Genomic DNA, 20,711 nt, shown 5'->3' on the forward strand with positions numbered 1-20,711 from the left:
TCATAGCAAGACAGAACTAGGAAAGTGCTCTCAAGAACAAAAATACTTCTAACTTTGCCATATATTATTTGTTAGACGGATCTTATTTCTAATCCCTGAGAAAAATGTGTCACTAGCATATAAATGCGCTATTTTCCAGGATATATACAAAATTCAACTCTATCATTCAAGCCAGTATGTCACAGCATTCAAGAAATGCCTACTCCTGTTCATGAAGAACTCAGCTGATTAGCCAACTTTCACTCATATGTGTGAAAGACATATAAACAAATGTAGTTTCCATTTCCTCTTCCTACTAGCCCAAGAGAGTAAGTTCATGCTCTAACTCAAGAAGAAACACTTAATTCAGGGAAAACACTCTGATTACTTACCCTTGCTCTCAAAACACACTTCAAACATGTCATAATCTTCAGTAGTAAAGGCAAATTTCCCCTTGGTTGCATCTTCCTTGGAGTACAGAATATGACCAGCAGAATCTGTGATCTAAAATAAAAAGTAAGTAAGAAGAGGAAGCAAATAACACCAGGGAAAAGAACTTACAGAAATTGGAGAAATGTCTGTAAGTAAATGTCTTTTACTGTCTGTAAAAGAGAGTTGATATTTCTCATTATGGTGACTATGTTCAGTCCATTCCTAAAGACAGGAATTGAATTATAGATGAAAACCAGGTAGAGCAAATTTCATTCATCCAAACAGTATCCCAAACAGCATCCACACTGAAGGCTAAAATATGTTGCTGCTATAAAATATCTTACCATACCAAAAAATTGATAAAGTTGATATAAATTGGGCTTATTAGCAAAAGTTTACTATATAAAATGTATACCAGTATCATTACCTAGAAATGGACAGGTCCTAAGAATGAAGAGGACAATTACCAGAAGAATGTAGGAGAAAAATATAGAAGAACACACCTCTTCTGTGAAACAAATCTTGATGGGGTAGAGGTAGAAGCAGAGAATGGTAATGAAACACCTGATGCAAAAAGAGAAAAAAAGGCATGCATAGAGAAGAAAATCTGGAAGATTCATTCCTGCAAATTGCACATCAATTATGTCAATGATCAAATGTGTTGGCAGAGAGGCATGAAGGACAAACAAGAAATCTGTCCTAAAAAAGGTATCATTGGTTTCCACCAGTGATAATTTCTTTCTTCTAGGTTGTTAGCTTTAGTTCTCCAACCTTAAACTGCTCCTTTTGTAGAGAATGGCCTGTTAGCACAGATTAAGTAACTAGTCATATATAAAACAAAGGAATGACACTGTAATATGACACAGTGGATTGCAATTCTTTATTAGAGCTCATGGCTGTCCTAAGAAAAGGCACATTTCATTACTTAAAACAAGAAGCTACTTGCAATGTGGAACACAAAGTAGTAGCCTCATTATATTAAACTAGATATTCTAATGCTGTCTGTAAAACAAGATTCATTTATAGGTGGGATTTTAAATATGAAAACTGAGTAGTACATAAGAGCTTATAATTTAAAGTACTTTAATAACACCAGTTTCTTTTTTTCTGAGTAGTGAGACTTCTTCTTTATACTTTTAGTTTTCTTTTGATTTTCTATAAAGGCATGTATCACTTATGGTCAGAAATAAAATTATTTCATTTCGGGGAAAAATATAGTAACTAAATAGTTTTTACTGCTAAACTAATCTGAAATGGATCAATTTATTTATTTATTTTTTATGAGAGGCCAATTTAAAAGGTTTTATGGCACATCATCTAAATTCCCTAAAAATAACAGTAGTGATATTAATCATGAATCTTCTGCTATGAATGATGTTGATCATTAATTTGTCAATGCTTAGATCTGTGTTGGTCATTGGGGATACAGGGATATGTAAAATAGTTCCTGTCTTTGAAAGAGCTTAAAAGTCTAAATGAGGTGAATAAGAAATGAGACTTCATCGTAATGTGAGTACGTAAAGTACACTACTAGGAGCAAGCACAGGTGCCATGGGGTATGGAAGTTCAGAGAGTGTACTGTGGAGGTGACACATGAGATAAGTCCTGAAGGATGAACTATAATTCAGGGAAAAACAGGAGTGCAAAAACATTCAGGGTAGAAGAAAGGCAAATATGAAGAGAAGACTTGGGGTCCAGGAAAAAAACCAAAAAATATAGTATTATCATAATACTAATAACTAGTACTTATCAAGCACTTACTGAATGTTGAGTACTATGCCAAGTGCTTTATATGTATTTTAAACTGAATCTTGGGCAGCCCCAGTGGCTCAGCAGTTTAGCGCCACATTCAGCCCAGGGTGGGATACTGGGGATCGAGTCCCATGTGGGGCTTCCTGCATGGAGCCTGCTTCTCCCTCCGCCTGTGCCTCTGCCTCTCTCTCTCTCTCTCTCTGTCTCTCATGGATAAATAAAAATTAATTAATTAAATCTTAATGCTCTAGGTAAGAACTATTATTTCTCTTATGTTCCATAGCAGAAAATTGAAACAGAGAGGTTAAGTGGCTGGAGAGGTTATATGGCCAGATCATACAGAAATGCAACACCATGCTAAGGAGTTTATACTTCATTTAGTACAAAGTGGAAAGGCAATGAAGAGTTTGAAACAACAGAATGATGTGATTTAGTTTGCGATTTAGAAAGACGAATCTGATAATACTGTGAAGACAAGTCCCTTGAGAGGGACAATACTAGAGATAAGATGGATTAGGGCACTATTCTAGCACTCCAGGTTAGAAATTATGAACGCTTTGGGTATAAGGAAAAGGGAACAGATTTGAGAGATTTTAAGGAGACAGAGCCCATAGGACAAAACCAAAAAGTCACTGCCCACAAGCATTAAGCCAGCAATGTAACTGAATCTAATGGGCCAGTGTAGGCCCACAAGGTCAGACAATTTTGCAAAGTGAAATGTGCCTGTCTTGAGAGAAACCAATGACTGTCATGTCACGATGGGTTTTCAGATCGTCCAATTTTTCAGAAGACGCTACACATTTTAACTTGTATTTGAAATCTCCTAAGTTTTAAATTCTCACAGCTAATCCCAACATATGAAAAACTATCTCAAGGCCAAACAAAAGAGGTCTATAGAACCAAGTTCTTCTAGACCACCCACTTCTGACCTCTGCCTAAGACAAGAAGAAAGCTAAGAGCACATAAAAGTATTGCTCGGCAGCACTGTGGTCTCAGCAGAGATCATAGACTGTGGATGCATTTCTCACGGCAACACTTAGTAGCCAGGATGCAGGAGCAAAGAAAAAAGTATCAAGTGATTTAAGACTGAGGTTCTGTAACTGAGTGGTCTGGGAGAAGGGGATTAAGGAATGCTGTTATAAACTTTATACACAGTATTTATTTTACCTTCACAACAATCCCAGAGAGGACTGTCTTCTTATCCCCATTTTACTGATAAGAAAATTCAGTAACTTGCCCATCATCACAGAGTTAATAAATTATCTATGTGGATTTGAGGTCGTCTAAAATCCATGTTCTTCCTATATTCCATTTCACCTCCCCACAAAAATAATGTCTGAGAGAATGGATTGCACAGAAGCCAAGAAGGACTAACAAAATGTGATGGATTCTCTGGGTCTGTGTGATAAAGAGGGCCTGAAGAGTCCTCTCAAGTGGGTCACTGCCCTGTTCAGTCTGCCATTCTCCACCCTGGAGGGGTTAACAGGCACTCACAAAGTAGAGGCTCTGAAGTCAGCAATAACTAAATAATCTGCAAGGGAAAGGGAATATTTAGTATTAGAGATTCCTGAAGGCCTCTTGTTCATATGATACTTTTTCTGAAGCAACTAAAAAAAAAGGTGTAAAAAGAGACTTCTTTAGAACCTTGAACACACACATTATAGGGCAAAGGTCTGAGAACTAATCAAATTTCAAAGTAATGTGTAGTCACCAGTGTGGGGTCATTCTTCCTTTCTTCAGACTGTTCGCCCATGAGATACTCACACATTCCCACTCCCTAGCTCCCAAAAGCACAACGACAATTCTTAAGAGCAAGGAGGAAGTTCAAAAAGATAGACTGCAAGATTAACAGATTTTCACATTCCAAGCTGATCTAAAAACTCTAACTTAGGTTTGGCTCCAATGAATAAAGTTGCAGAAAATGTAGAACTTCTCCAAGGCATATCTGGATAAAAATAAGCTTCCAGATTTGCTCACCATACTAGTTTCTTTTTTAAAGAAGATATTTTATTTTTATTTTTTCCCTGCCCTTAAAAAGATTTTATTTTTAAGTAATCTCTATACGCAACGTAGAGAGATTTACAACCTCAAGATCAAGAATCACATATGCTCTATCATGAGCCAGCCAGGTGCCCCTAATTTAATCCATAGGGCAGAAGGAAAGGATTACAGGTTATTAGAAATGTTTAATGTAGGGCAGCCCCGGTGGCGCAGCAGTTTGGCGCTGCCTGCAGCCTGGGGTGTGATCCTGGAGACCTGGGATCGAGTCCCACATCGGGCTCCCTGCATGGAGCCTGCTTCTCTCCCTCTGCCTGTGTCTCTGCCTCTCTCTCTCTCTATGAATAAATAAATAAAATCTTAAAAAGAAAAGAAAAGAAATGTTTAATGTAAATGAAACCAGCAGAGGACAGCGAGGAATGGCATCAAGAATACAGCCCTAAAAAAAAAAAAAGAATACAGCCCTAAACAGTCATCAAAGATACCATCATCTCCAGTCAGGCAAGGACCTAGCCTAGGAAAAACCACCCAGGGCACCTGAGTGGCTCAGTCAGTTGAGCACAGGACTGACTCTTGGTTTCAGCTCATGTCATGTTCTCAGGGCTGTAGTATAAAGCCCTGTGAGGGACTCTGCATTCAGCGCAGAGTCTACTTGGGATTCTTTCCCTCTCCTACTGCCCCTTCCCACTCTCCTGGCATGTGCCTGTGGTCTCTCAAATAAATATTTTTTTAAATTACGAATTTAAGGACAAGAGTCTCTCTATATGACAAAAGAACCTAGATTTAAGTCTGAAAAGTCTTATTAAGGGGCACCTGGCTTGTTCAGTCAGTGGAGTGTGCGACTCTTGATCTCAGGTTGTGAGTTTGAGTCCCATGTTGGGTGTAGAGATTACTTAAAAAATTTTTAAAAATCTTCAAAAATAGGGGCACCTGGGTGGCTCAGTCGTTGAGCATTTGCCTTTGGCTCAGGTTGTGATCCCAGGGTCCTGGGATTGAGTCCGCATAGGGCTCCCTGCAGGGAGCCTGCTTCTCCCTCTGCCTATCTCTGTGTGTGTGTCTCTTATGAATAAATAATAAAAACTTTAAAAAACAATCTTTAAAAATAGAAAACTTTTATTAAGGCATTACCAAAATCCTTCACTGAGCACTTTGCAAAATGAATTAGGAAGTCTGCCATGTTTTTCTGAAAGACTCTGGTACTCAGAAGGGGTTAGAATTGCTTAAATTGTCCCTTGCTACACTGAACTGAGTAACTACAATTATGGTGGAATCACTTGCTTTGGACATGTGACATCTGAAAGAAAATATATTAAAGATTCATTCTAGGAAAAATAAATAAATAAATAAATAAATAAATAAATAAATAAATAAATAAATAAATAAATAAATAAATAAATAAATAAATAAATATATTCATATTCATTCTAGGGCAAAGACTCAAATGCTTTACAAGAGGCTGAAGGCAAAAGACCCATCACTGCCTACAGCTTTCATCAGAATGAAATTTACTCCCTAAAAGTGTGTAATAATGATCACAATTCCCTAAGGGCCTTCACATTTCTATATTCCTCATGACCTTCAGTTGACACAACTATATGAGGGTTTATCCAGGTGAATATTTGGAAATTCAAGTAAGCAACATGACAACTTAACCTTCATTTTAGGCTCTTAAGGACTGTTGGGCATTCTGAGATCCTAGAATTTTTCTGAAAATCAGTAGGTTTCTCATATAGTTCACAACTTTGCAACGATTTAGGAGCCAACTCATTGATCCTTGTGTATGTGTGTATGTGTGTGTGTGACCCAAGCCATTGATCTTAATTAAAAAAAAAAAAAAAATCATATGCACTAACCCCAACATAAATAAATAAATCAGCAGGTAGCTAAAATTAAGAAATAGAGAAGTGAGCCAAGCTCATGACTAGCCAGAGCTGGCAAAGTCTAAAAGGTTGAAATGATGGTTTTAAATTTCCTTTAATTAAAATGTTCTAATTACAGATCACCTTAGAAGATCATCTGGTTTCTCAAGAATTGATTCTATTTTTTCTTCTTAAATTCTACTAAAGTATGTTGGTAATATGATAAATAACTGCCACTTTTACCTTCTGTAACAGCAAGTCCTTAATAAATTACTTATTTCCCTTTAAACAATACTTAGAGAGTTTATTAAAAATTCTTAATTAAACAAAGGTAATATGAAACCATTAAAATTTGTTCATATGACATCAAAGAATGGGAAGTAATACAGATTTGTTCTAGATAACACCTTCTGAAAAGCAAACCAAAGTTCACAACTTAGTAAGTAGGGAAAAAGTGTTAATTGTGTAAGAAGAGTAGCTGATGTCAAGAATATGTGAATACTCACACTGAAACTGTCAACTAAGTGAAAATACAGGTCACGGGGGAAAAAACTCATTTAGAATTGGATTTTCTTGGACCATTCTAAGCAGCAGCCAGAAAACAGGTTCTTGAGCAGGTCTTGAAGCCTGCTCACATTTCTTTTATGAAATATTCAAGATAATACCATGCCTACTTGACAAGGATCTTTAAGAAGCTTGGGCCCAAACATTAGGCAAATAAAGCAATCAGGAATAAAAGAATATAGAGCTTGTCTGGAGGAAGAAACAAATAGGCACTATCAAGAACCTGAATTGAGCAAATGATAAGTACAGAAACTCTTTGGCTATAAGTTTTCTGGAAGCCAACATTAAAAAACAAGAGAACCAAGTTGGTTATACATAATTTGTTCTGATGAAAGCTCACAAATTTATCTTCAGAGATAATTTTCCTGGAACTAGACACAAAGTACAATCAGGAAGGTCCTTGTAAAAAGACTGTGACCAATATTAGACTCTCCAATTTCAAACACTGCCTTGCTAAAGATACAAAGACAGTCTGAATGAGTGTTCCTCTATAATGATGTGCCTGACCTGCTGCAGAGGTGGGACCTGAAGGACCTAGACAAAGGCTCTAGTGCTCTGGTTCTCTGCCCTAATTTAGCACTACAATCTCTCTCTCCATCCCACTCCCTTGCTTACTCCTCACAGAATTCCCAGACTTACTAAAATTGCAAGAAGCCTGGGACAACTTTCGGTCACTTGTTGAAACAAGTTAAAAAAAAAAAAAGGCAGGAAGAGAGGTCTTAAAAATAATACTATCTACCCAGACCTCCGTTTCTTATACCATTTTCCAATAAAAGGAACCAGAAAAAAAAAGAAAAAAGAAAAAGAAAAAGAAAGAAAGAAAAAGAAAAAAAAAGGAACCAGAAATTCTTGGAGAAATGGTTGGTCCTAGGACTGGGGCAGAAAGTTATACAAGTTAAGCCTGCAGCATTTTGTAATGCCAGAAAATACGAATGTTCTCAAAAACAAAACAAAAAACAGGAATGAGGGCATGTCCAAGGGACGGAGAAGCCAAATGAAAGAGCACCCAATGGCCAAGGCTGAAACAAGCTGAGCAACAAAATATAGTGGTATTGGGCTGTAATCAAAGTAGAAGTATAGGGTACCTGGATGGCTGAGTGGTTGAGCATTTGGCTTTAGCTCAGGTCCTGATCCCAGGGTCGTGGAATTGAGGCCTGCAACAGGCTCACCGCAGGGAGCCTGCTTCTCCCTCTGCCTATGTCTCTCCCTCTCTCTGTCTCTCATGAATAAATCTTAAAATTTAAAAAAAAGTATAAAATAAATATCCATGAATCCAAACTGATAAAAAGAATTAAACAAATGAAGGAGAAGAGACAAATCCCTCCAATGCAGAAGACTCAAATAATTTACAAAGAAAACAGTGCCCTCAAGAAGATTGAGATTGAGCATAACTCCCCCGCTCCTGAACTGTGGGCTGTACATAGTGATTTCCTTCCAAAAGCATAGTATGGAAAGGGAGACAAAAGTAACTTACCCTGGAAAAACCTAACAACTACTCAGCCAGATAATCAAGGTCAATAGCAACAATGATAAACCATGCTCCCTTAATATAATGAAAAATGGCACTTTACCTCTGTGAGCTTCCTCTCCCAAATTCATAATCCCAGTTTTACCATTAGGAAAACATCAGACAAATCCCAATTAGAGGGGCATCCTACAAAATACTTGACTAATACTCCTCTAAATTCACAAGGTCATCCAAAACAAGTCTGAGAAACTGTCATAATCTAGAGGAGCCCAAAGAAACATGACTAAATGTAACATATTCTGGATGGGATCCTGGAACAGAAAAAAGAACACCAGGTGAAAACTAAGGAAAGCTGAGTAAGTATGGACTTTAGTCGATAACAACATACAAATACTGGTTGATGCACTGTGACAAATATGTAAATGTTAATTAACAATAGGGGAAACTGGCTGTGGAGAATACGAGAGTTGTACTATCTTCACTGTTTTTCTGCAAACCTAAAACTGTTCTCAAATTAAACGTTTGTTTAAAAAAAATACTATTCAGGGCACCTCGGTGGCTCAGTTAGTTAAGCATCTGCCTTCAGCTCAGGTCATGATTCCAGGGTCATGAGATAATAGGGCCCCTGCAACGGGCTTCCTACTCAGCAAGGAGTCTGCTTCTCCTTCTCCTCCTTGTTCATGCTCTCTCTTGCTATCTCTGTCACTCTCTCAAATAAATAAAATAAATAAAATAAAATAATAAAATAAAATAAAATAAAATAAAATTAATTAGAAAGATGAATTCAAATGCATATATACACATATCTCTCCAGATTCTGAAGAAATTTAGTCTATGCAGAGCCAAGCACGCATTAAGCATCTTTTTTAAAAAATTATATTTTAAAAAAGAGTTTATTTATTTGGTTAGATCACGTGAAAGCATGGGGAGGGGCACAGAGAAAGGAAGAGAGAAATCTCAAGCAGACTCTGCACTGAGCACAGAGCCTAATGCAGGGCTAGAGTCCAATGCAGGGCTCAATCTCATGACTGTGAGATTATGACCTGCACCAAAATCAAGAGTTGGAGGCTTAGCAAACTGAGCCACCCAGGTGCCCTGCATTAAGCATTTTCACAAACTTTTTTGAGGTATATACAAAGTTATTTTGGACCAAGTCTACACGTATTCTGTAAAATAACATATGGTGTATGAGAAAGGTGGCAAGTCTGTCTTTCTATTGGCAAAGGTCACACACTGGTTTCATTTGCGGACTCAGCTCCATACCCCACAAGTCTAAGAAAATGTTAAAAAATAAAAAACAAAAACCCCACTTCTTTTCCAGGAGGGCTACCATAGCAGGAGAGGTCAATTAGCTTGCAATTTTGGTGTAGCTGGTGAAAATCTGAAAATGTAATTTCCTTCAAATAGGCTCCTCCTTGCATGGTCTTCCTCAGGTTTACAATCAGTGTGTGGTATAAAGTTTGAGTATGCAATGTGTACATATTATTTCATGGGTAGCTATCACCCTTTGTAGCTCCTAAATGACTAACTCAGGAATTGAGAAATATCAGGTCCCTTGTAGAAACTCTGTACCCTGATAAAAATGAACTGAAACAGAAATACCTATTCTCTTCCCCCTTTGAGAGACATTACAGCATAACAGACTGAATATGCTAGAGTCACATCTCAGGTCTGTGTTCAAATCACAATTGTGCCACTTACCAGCTATACAGTTTTGGGCATATTCCTTAACCTTTCTGTTCCTCATACGTGAAATAAGGATGGCAGCACATACTTTATGAGGTTATTGTGAGGATTAAATTTAATATAGGTAAAGTGCATGGAATAGTGTCTGGCACATGGCTACACTCATTAAGTGTTACTATTATTGTCATTGTTGTTAGCATTATTATGATAACTACTTATTAGTAACAACTCAGAACTCCATAAACATTTAGGTTACTAACCATACTTCCAACCTAATAGTGCTAGTGGATGGCAAACTATATAAAATACACTACACTGACTAAACCCAGGGATAGTAAGGGCCAAATGGTTACTGCATGGAAACAGAAAAAGACAAAAAAGTAAACACTCAAAGCAGCAGCAGCAAGATTTAGAAACTGAAGGGATACAAAATGTCTAACCAAGCAGGTATTCAATGACATCTTTTAGTTGCTAAGAAGGAATAGTAAGAAATACAAGGACTCCAGCAATTCCTGCATGTGTTTTTAGTAATAAACTACATGTAAAACCCAACAACGGGGGGAGAGAAGGGGTATTGTATGTGTATGATTAGGGGCTGTAGGTCTATATCCTTCTTCTGGTAAAAGTTAACCAGTGAATCTTGAGCCATGGGGTCTATTACCCTAAGACATAAAAAAGGAGAAAGACCACAAATCACTGAAGATGCTGTAGTTTTAAACTAGAAAAACAGTACAGTAGTCTCCCCTTATGCTTGGTTTCACTTTGTGTTTCCAGTTACCTGTAGTCCACTGTGGTACAGAAGCAGAAGATCCTCCTTCAGATATATGTTCAGAAGATCAATAGTAGCCTAATGCTACTTCACAATGTCTATGTTCTTCACTTCATCTCATCACATAGACATTTCAACATCTCACATCATCACAAGAAGAAAGGTAAGCTACCACAAGCCACCACTGTTTTCAAACTTGAACACAGGTAACTGATGGCCTAGATGCTATATGTAAGGGGCGTAAAATGAATTTACTCTGATCTTTCAAACAAGAGCAAGTACTAACCAAGTCTACCAATTGCATCCCTGAAATCAAAGGATCACATTTAGATTACATCCAGAACAAAGTCCAATTTAGAAAGGCCACAAGTAGTATTTAGCAATGCTAAATTCTTTCAAATTTCCAACACAATTCTATAATGACATAGCACAGCACAAAGGAATTGCTTGAGGCGGCTTGTAGAATTGTTGAAAACTTGGGGCACCTGGGTGGCTCAGTAGGTTAAACATCTGACTCTTGGTTTCAGATTGTGATCTCAGGGTCCTGAGAATGAGCTACGTCAGGCTCCGCACTCAGTGGGGAGTCTGACTGAGATTCTCTCCCCCTCTCTCTCTGCCTATACCCCAAATAAATAATAAATTAGTAAACAAAATCTTAAAAAGACAGAAGTGTTCAAACCTAGAAATGGACAATTTCTAGGCACTGGGCGTGGTAATGGATAGATGCTCTATTCCTGCTTCTATCAACATTCTACATTAACTCAACATAGGCAACACGTCATGCTTGACTGGGTGGGGGGAGGAGTTGTGGGGAAGAAAGGAAGAAAGAGAGGGAGGAAGGGAGGGGAATGAGAACGAAAAACCAGTTGCTGCCCTAACAATATGACTGCGGGGGTGAAGCCAGATCAAATGTTTTTTTTCATACTGTTCCAAAGTTATTTACGGTAAAAACCTCCAGCGTGACCCTTTAAGGGACAAACAAAGCCTTGTTCTTTCTTAACAACTAGTCCCTTGATTTCCCACACATTACGTTGAACAATGAGATTGGGGGCACAGGATTAAGCAGATGACATCAACCTCCCTCAAGTCGGAGGCTTGTTTGGGAGCCCAAATTCTGGTCTGTGGCCAGCTAGCTGATTTCACAGAGGGCTCTACTGTCCAGACTGCCAGGCTGAGTATGTATATGGGGGCAATGGCTCAGATCAACCACCAGTCAGCAATTCACGTAAGAAACATCATAGAAGTCACTGTACTCTGCTGGATTACCTTCATAAATCTGTTCCATTTTCCTAGAAACTAGGCTCAGTCTTCAGAAGTCATCATAAAGACATGGCATAGCTATTTCCATTTCTAAGCAGCCATCTTCTCTAGGTCAGTTCAAAAGAGAAGGCTGCAGATAGCTGTTCACTGAGTAAGAGAGATATAAATGAAATAGCATACTGTTTAACTTTTACAGAGAAATAAACACAAGATCAGAAATCTTGTATATAGGGGATCCCTGGGTGGCTCAGCGGTTTAGTGTCTGCCTTTGGCCCAGGGCACGATCCTGGAGTCCTGGGATCGAGTCCCACATCAGGCTCCCGGCAAGGAGCTTGCTTCTCCCTCCTCCTGTGTCTCTGCCTCTCTCTCTATGTCTATCATAAATAAATAAATCTTTAAAAAAAAAATCTTGTATATAGTAGAAAAAGAAACTACCCTTTAATACTATTAAATGTAAAACTACCTATTTATTGAACTGTTTCTAACCCATTGGACAAAAGTCACACCAAATGTCAATTTGAAAGACAGATTTTCCCCAACAGAAGATCAGCCCTCACTACAGATGCCAGTAATGAACTGAAACAACTGTTCTAGATAAAAGAATCTCAAAACTATAGCATATATGTGTATGCACATACACACACACAATCCTTCCATAGCTTTCAATGGGCAAAAAAAAAAAAAAAAGTTTAAAGCCAATGGTTTCCCAGCTGCCAAGATATCCCTTGGTAAATTTTAGGCTTGAATTGTGATAGGCCTAGGACTCAATGCTGAACTCTTCAAATGATTTGTTTGGCCTTCTATAAGCCAGTTGGGAAGACTGGCACCAAATATCCAATGAAAAATAATTGCATTTAATAAAATGAACTGTTAATTAGTATTAGCCCTCTTGAAAAATTACAATGAAAAAGTCACTGATAAGATTATTTGGAAGAGGCTGAAAAATCATAAATCATTTCAATTATTACCATTAAGCTTTCTTTCCTTTTGGGTGATGATTAGGACAATTGCTCACAACTGCTTTTCTCTCTCTACAATCTATTTCTAAAGGATAAATTGCCCTTAGGCAACAACTCATCTCATCCCCTAAACCTAATTCATCCTCTAATTTCCAAAATTAACAAGCATTCTAAATAATAAATGGTACTGGAGCTTATTAAAATATCATGATATAATCTAGTCTTAATTAAAATGTGGTTTTCAATTAAAAAATCAACAGTTGAAATTCTAAATCCCTACAACAGGCTTTTTATTATGCACCTGAAGCAATGAAAAAATTTCCATATTCACTAAAATGATGAGTCAATACTTCCTGCTTCAATTTCATGTTGCAAAGTCTTTAAATCTGGTACTACTTAGCCTGAGTTAGCCTCATTTTGTGAAAAGAACAGGGAAGGGTGGTATGGGATAAATTCCCTAGAAATCTCAACTCAAAACACGTAATATAGTTCTGAAGCTGAAATCTTAGCAATAGAGTTCATCGTTTCAATCCATTCCTCTATTCAGAGAGGGCTTCCCTGACCAAATACTCTTTACCCTTCAGTCACTCTCTACCCACTACAGTTTGACTTTTCTTTTTTTTGTTTTGTTTTGTTGTTGTTGACTTTTCTTTATAGTACTTATCACTACCTGCAATTGTGTGCATTTTTTGAACTTGTCTTTGTTCCCCAGTATAGCTTAAGGACCTTGTCTGCTATTTATCCCCATTTCCCTACCTAGGTCTGGCATATACTAAATATTAAAATATTTATTGCATAAATAGGAGAATCAACAAAATCCTCAGAACTCTTCTCGTTATAATATACTTTATCAGGTCACTGCAATGACATAAGACAGAGGAGTGAAACTAGCAATTCAATTTTCATTTAGTAGATAAGAAAACAAGAGTACTAATATATTTGACCCATCCCCAGAATAATAAAGAACCACCTCAATTAGTCCTTCCAACAAATAATTCTATGAGATCTATCATCCCCATCTTATAGATCAGGGACCCAAGGACAAGAGTTAAGTAATTCCCTCAAGACCATATACCCTTTAAGTGGTGAAGCTGCTGAGATTTGAACTCAAATTTGTCTGACTCCAGATCCAGGTTCCTCCCAAAACACTTCTATTTAATAAGAATTGCTATTTAATGAGGTTAATATATTTAACTCAGTTACAACAATGTGTACACAGTACATTAACCTTACGACACAATGATGAATGAGATCTTAATGACTGCACAAAGTAAGTACCATACTATATCAAAAGTGCCATGTCAAATACGTTACAATGGAAACACACGGGTTTACAGGTAAACACCAGTCCAGATTAAGAGAACACTATGTTCAAGGAACTGCATGGGGTTCAGTATGGTGAGAGTCAGGAGTGAGAGTAAAGAAGTGAAGAGGAAAAAAGAGGAGGAAAAAATGAGAGATAAGGCTAGGACACTGCCAATTCATTTGTTCATTAACTCTTTATGTTGAAGTCTACTATGTACTATGTGCCAGGCACCGTATAAGAGACACAAATTTCAATGGTGAGACATAGTCTCTGTTCAACTACATTTACAAAAATCCTTATAAGAGAGAATGCCTTATTCAGAGTGACAATGAAACATCAAGTCCAGCTGGCTAGATTTTGCATGTCAGAAAGCCTCCAGCCCCCCCTCCCCTTAACCTCAATCCAAATGCTGCTTGAACCAAAGGTGGACAGATGACAAAAGAGAAGACAATCAATAGGCTATAAGAAAACTAGAATGTGACCTGGCATATAAAAAGAGCTAAACCAATCAGATTCTCTTACTAAAGAGGTGTACTTCAGAAGTAGAAATGACACACAAAGAGAATCCTCAAGCAGAGTCTGGGACACAAGTGATCAAAAGTTAAGAGAAAGTGATGAGATGCTACAAAAAAGGTTGCAAATTATAAGGGACTGGACTGAGCCCACAAGTATTCTGTGGCCTGTATATTAAATTTTTTTAAGATTTCATTTATTTATTCATGAGAAAGAGAAGCAGAGACACAGGCAGAGGAACAAGCAGGCTCCCTGTGGGGAGCCTGATGCAGGACTCGATCCCAGGACCCGGGGATCACGACCTGAGCCAAAGGCAGACGTTCAACCACTGAGGTACCCAGTATATTAATTTTGTTTTAAATGACACCTAGCTATGGTCTTTAAAATACTATTCCCCAGAAAATGGACCAGAACTCCTTGAAGGAATAGTTGCTTCCAGGTCAAGGGTTGGACATACAAAAGATGAGCCCAGGATACCTTGTTCCACAAAACAGGAAGCTATCAAATCCTAATGGGATTGTGCCAAAAGGGTACAGGAGTCAAAGAGACATGTGAGTATAAAGAAATAACACAACTGATACAATGACTCTAAAAATGGAAATAACAAAAAAATGCTTTCAGTGTAATACTTAAAATAAAAACCTGGGGCACCTGGGTGGCTTAGTCAGTTAAGTGACCGACTCTTGAGATCAAGCCCTGTGTTAACCTCTGCCCTCAGTGGGTAATCTGTTTCTCTCCCTCTCCCTAACTCATTCTCTAAATATAAATAAATCTTTTTAAAAAGATTTTATTTATTTGAGAGAGAGTGCACGCTTGCATGCACACACACAGAGGGGAAAGGGAGAAGAAGGCTCCTCACTAAGTAAGAAGCCCAATGCAGGACTCGATTCCAGGATGCTGGGATCATGACCTGAGCCTGAGGCAGACACTTCACCAACTGAGCCACTCAGGTGTCACTAAATAAATCTTTTAAAAAACAGAACAAAACCTTCTTTGGACTACACTGGAAATGACAAGGGCAACAATCTCTTACTCTGAAAATTGCCAAAAGAAAGACTGAATTTGGGCAGCCCGGGTGGCTCAGTGGTTTGGTGCCACCTTCAGCCCGATCTGGTCCCACGTCGGGCTCCCTGCACGGAAGCTGCTTCTCCCTCTCCGTCTCTCAAGAATAAATAAATAAAATCTTAAAAAAAAAAAAGACTGAATTTTATGTTCATCCTATAAATTTTAGGGTAATCCAATAGTCTTAAAAACTGATGAGGGCAGCCTGGGTGGCTCAGCGGTTTGGTGCCACCTTCAGCCCAGGGCCTGATCCTGGAGACCCAGGATGGAGTCCCATGTCGGGCTCCCTGACTCTCTCTCTGTGTCTCTCATGAATGAATAAATAAAATCTTAAAAAAAGAAAAATTCGTCAGGTTTTTTTTTTTTTTAGGATTTATTTATTTACTCATGGGAGACACACACACACACACACAGAGAGAGAGAGAGAGAGAGAGAGAGAGAGAGAGAGAGAGACAGGCAGAGGGAGAAGCAGGCTCCATGCAGGGAGCCCGAAGTGGGACCGGATCCTGAGTCTCCAGAATCACACCCTGGGCTGAAGGCGGTGCTAAACCGCTCAGCCACCGGGCTGTCCAAAACTGACAAATTCTTAAGGCATCATCTGCATAGCTCACTAGGTTGAGTGTCCAACTCTTGATTTTGGCTTAGGTCATGATCTTGAGTCCTGGGGATGGAGCACTTTGTGAGGATCTAGGCTCGGCCAGGAGTCTACTTGGGATTCTCTCCCTTTCCCTCTGCCCTTCTCCCTGCTAGATCTGCATGCATGTGTGCTCTCTCTCTAAAAATGAATAAATAAATCTTTTTTAAAAATTTGATGGGGATGGATGCCTGAATGGCTCAGTGGTTGAGTATCTGCCTTCGGCTCAGGTTATGATCTCAGGAGTCCTGGGATCAAGTCCCACATGAGGCTCCCCATAGGGAGCCTACTTCTCCTTCTGCCTATGTCTTTGCCTCTCTCTGTGTCCCTCATGAATAAATAAATTTAAAAAGAAAAATTTGATGGGGTCCTGGGTGGCTCAATTGGTTAAGTGGCTGCCTTCCGCTCAGGTCATGATCCCAGGTCAAGCCCCATATCAAGCTTCCAGCTCAGCAGTCTGCTCCTCCCTCTCCCACTGCCCCTCCCCCCATTGTTCGTGAGCATGCGCTCTCTCAAACTCTCTCTCTTCCCTCATATTAGTAAATGAGATCTTTAAAAAACATTTTTTTTAATTTGATGAATTCTTTAAGAATTCTAGCTAACGGGTACCTGAGTGGCTCAGTTAGTTAAGCATCTGCCTTCAGCTCAGGTCATGGTCTCTAGGTCCTAGGATCAAGCCCCACCTGAGGCACTCTGCTCAGCCTGAATATGAATTGAGTATACTAGTGGCATTATTGTTAGTTTTGCAAAGTGTGATTATAGACACTTAACGCTGTGATTACATTCATATGTTTAAAGAGATTCATGCCGAAGTATGCAAGATTGAAATAGTATAATATTCAATTGAAAATATTGATTGAGGGATCCCTGGGTGGCGCAGCGGTTTGGCGCCTGCCTTTGGCCCAGGGCGCGATCCTGGAGACCCGGGATCGAATCCCACGTCAGGCTCCCCGTGCATGGAGCCTGCTTCTCCCTCTGCCTGTGTCTCTGCCTCTCTCTCTCTATCTCTGTGACTATCATAAAAAAAAAAAAAATATATATATATATATATATATTGATTGAAATAGTATAATATTCGGGATTTACTTTAAAACAATTTAGCATAGGGACACCTGGGTGGCTCAGTGGGTTGAGTGTCTGCCTTTGGCTTGAGGTGTGATCCCAGAGTCTTGGGATCGAGTCCCACATCGGGATTCCTACATGGAGCCTGCTTCTCCCTCTGCCTATGTCTCTGCTTCTTTCTCTCTGTCTCATGAATGAATGGAATCTTTAAAAAATAGTAATAATAAAACAATTTAGCATAACATGTGAAGGGGGAGCCAGTTTCAATGAAAAAAGTATGGCAACATCTTGATAATTTCTGAATCTGGGTACTGTATTTACAGTGGACTGACTGTACACTTCTCTACTAAACTACCAACAAACCAGGGGCACCTGGCTGGCTCCGTCAGTAGAGCATGTGATCTTAGAGTTCTAAGTTCAAGCCCCACGTGGGCAACAAAACCTACTTAAGAAAACACTGTGAACAAACCAATGCCAAAGCCAATTTGAATTAGTGATATTTAAAAATCAGTAGCTTTCACATCAAAATCTAGATTTCTAACTTCATATGAAAAATTAAATGTGGCAACAAGACCTACATCAAGAGATGAGTACTGGCTACTCCAAATTAACAGTTTCTACTACTCCCAGTTATCCTCCATTAACCATCACTGCTGCTGTTTTTAATCCTATCTGGCCCAATTCATTCATTTACGTTGCCTCCTGGGCATTGGGATTAGGACCCCGAGTTGTTCAACTAAGCTGGCTAGAAGCATGAGAACAGAGCAGACCTGGGGAGCGCAACCGAGGGATAGCAAAATGCTAGTATGTAGATGTACAGACTCCTGCTATTGAGGTCTCTCCAACAGCCTTGGAGACAGATATAATTCTCATGAGGCCCTAAAGCTACACTATGTTTCCTGTGTAAGTACTTAGTAGAAGCAAGGCCATATGCCTGATATTCTGGAAAATATGAACATGAAAATTACTCTTGCCCTCAGGATACTAATAGTCTGATAAGATATAAGGACAAACAGCTACAATATAAGATGAAAATACGTGCGTTTAAGGTACTGTTCAGGGTGGCTCATATAAAATGCAAAGTGGGGAGTGACAAAGTATATAAAGCTTCAGCAGATCATAAAGAGTCCTACAGAGCATGTTGGGAAATTTAAACTTTATCAGATGAGCAACAGTGAGCCACTGAAGGGCTTCAAAATATAAATACAAATCAGAGGGGGCAACACTGGAGGTGAGAGCAGTCTCCCTCCTTGCTGAAATTCTCTTATTCTATGCACTACATCCCTTGAGGTGCTAGCAGCATGACCCCCAAAACGTTGCATCTAAGCCTCTATAATTACACAATCATAGCTTTCTTGGTCAGCCAGAAGCTTGGTACCTGAAGGAAATAATAAAAGAAAGGGTCACTGAACAACACCCCTAAAAACAGTTTATATCTCCCAAATAAAGTCTAAATAAATTGCATCTGTTACTACTTCTGGATTTCAATATCTTAAACATAAATTATAGTCTTATCTACCTGAAGCTCTATTAAAAAGTAAAAATACTTTTTTTCCTATTTCGTCTAAGACCCATTTTTGTTAAAAAAACAAAAACAAAAACAAAAACAAGAGCTAACTGCGAATAAATAAAGCACAATCAAATCTTGACTGAGATCGTGTTACAGCAACGTTTCAAAGATCTGGCTGGTCATCCTAAGGGGAAAATAGGGCCAAATTGGCATTATAGTAGTAGCTGTCACCACGCAAGAGGGTCGCTGAAATTTACATAAAAATAGGCCAGCTTCAGACTCTGGGGTACCATAAAAGAAAGTTATTACAAGGTGAGATCACCATTTTGCGATCGATTTTTATCATTCGCAGGGAGAATATAAAACTGCAGTGCTTTTCTTTCACCTTGATTAACTCCCGCACTAAGAATTCCAGCTCTGACATCAATTTATTCTACACCCCTCTGAGCCTCCGTGTGCTCACGTGCAACACGAAGCCAACAGTACCTACTTCACAGAGTAGGAACCAAATGGTATAAAGTGGCACATGACCTGACGCACAGCCAAGGCTCGACACAACAGGTTTTATTATTCACCATGAGCTTCAGCCGCACCACGATTTTCCTACAGTCACCAGATGCCAATCCCCACCTACACTCAACACCCAAGGACTTCTTGGGGAAACAAGCCACAGTTCAAGATACCGAAGGCCGAACCGCGTAGAGGGCGCCGACCCCGCGGCCGCGCGGTCCTTCCGAGGGTTCCCCGGCCCCGCCCCGCCCACGCCAACCGGCGGGGGCGAGGGGGCGGTCTCCACAGCGCGCCCTCAGCGCTGCCAGGAGGCCAGGCCGCCCTCCAGGCCTCCGCCCGCCCGCCCGCTCCCCTCCCCAACCTCAGCCTCCCCTCGTCGGCGCCCACGGGCTTCCCGGCCCGCGCCGCCCACCGCCGCACCTTGAGGTGGGTGCGCAGGCCGCCAGCGCCCCCAGACTGGTCGGTGATCTCGTACGCGCCCGTCACCAGCAGGTCCTTGTGGATCTCCTCTCGGAGGCACTTGCGGGAGTTAACGGGCAGATGGAAGGAGATGGCAAGCACCGAGGCGGGGCCGAACAGCAATAAAAGCAGCAGCGCTGACGGGCAAGGGCCACGCTGAGCTTGTGGGCCAGACAAACCCGACATGGTGCCGGAGACTGTTCACCTCCTCGGGCCTCGAGCGCACCGGAACCGGGAGGGCCCACGTGACTCACCTCTGACCTAATGCCGTGGGCGCCATTTTGGAGACTGGCAAATGGTGGCGGGGAAGGATAGATGGTAACTCTTTTGAAAGGGAAGAAAGGATACGATACCACGTAGTAGCCACAAGTTAAAGTGCTTAAATAAGACTTTCTAGAAGTTAACCGCAGACGCTTTATTTTTGTAAAGCTTAGTGATTGCTCACCCGGCCGTAGCAAGTATGGGCAGCCCCGGAAGTAATTCTCCTTTAACTTCCGGAAGTAGTACCGGAGAGTTTTTAAGGTCGGTGATACCATAGCAACGAAGCCCCAATGGGAAACAGCCACAAGGCCCTTCTTTGGGCCCACCCACCAGCGGCTCAGGCGCTCCAGGCGAGGCAGAGGTGCAGTTCCAGCGCCTTGCAGCCTCAGTAACATCTGGGACATTGAGCACTTAAGAAGGAAACTTTGAGAGATTGAGGGGAGAGATTCCAATTTGGCTATTAGGAGAGCAGTGCCAGTATCTCAGATTAGGTGTAGTGTCACCTGGTGAATGTGGGCTAGGCGGCGTCCAGTTAGTTCATGCACCTGAGCAGTTTTGGGCTGGAGGGATGGCTCTCTGAACGTGCATTTTCTTTGGTAAACCTTAGGTGCCTACTATGTTAGGTAATATTCAAACTAAATTTGGGTTCTGTATTTTTTTAAGATTTT

The 20,711-nt window shown here is 40.0% G+C and overlaps 1 protein-coding gene across 1 annotated transcript in view; it reads right to left on the reverse strand.

Moving 5' to 3' along the window:
• TMED10 (transmembrane p24 trafficking protein 10) overlaps nt 1-20,278 on the reverse strand; it is a 36,272-nt gene extending 15,994 nt beyond the window's left edge. The window contains exons 1-2 of the mRNA XM_026008628.2: nt 19,744-20,278; nt 372-483 (exon numbers count right to left, since the gene is read on the reverse strand). Coding sequence (XP_025864413.1) covers nt 372-483; nt 19,744-19,968 — 337 coding nt within the window. The 5' untranslated portion in view covers nt 19,969-20,278. The remainder of the gene's footprint in view (nt 1-371; nt 484-19,743) is intronic.
• Between the last annotated feature and the right edge of the window lie 433 nt (nt 20,279-20,711).

The sequence above is a fragment of the Vulpes vulpes genome, chromosome 6, assembly GCF_048418805.1.
Source record: "Vulpes vulpes isolate BD-2025 chromosome 6, VulVul3, whole genome shotgun sequence".
NCBI classification, from domain to species: domain Eukaryota; kingdom Metazoa; phylum Chordata; class Mammalia; order Carnivora; family Canidae; genus Vulpes; species Vulpes vulpes.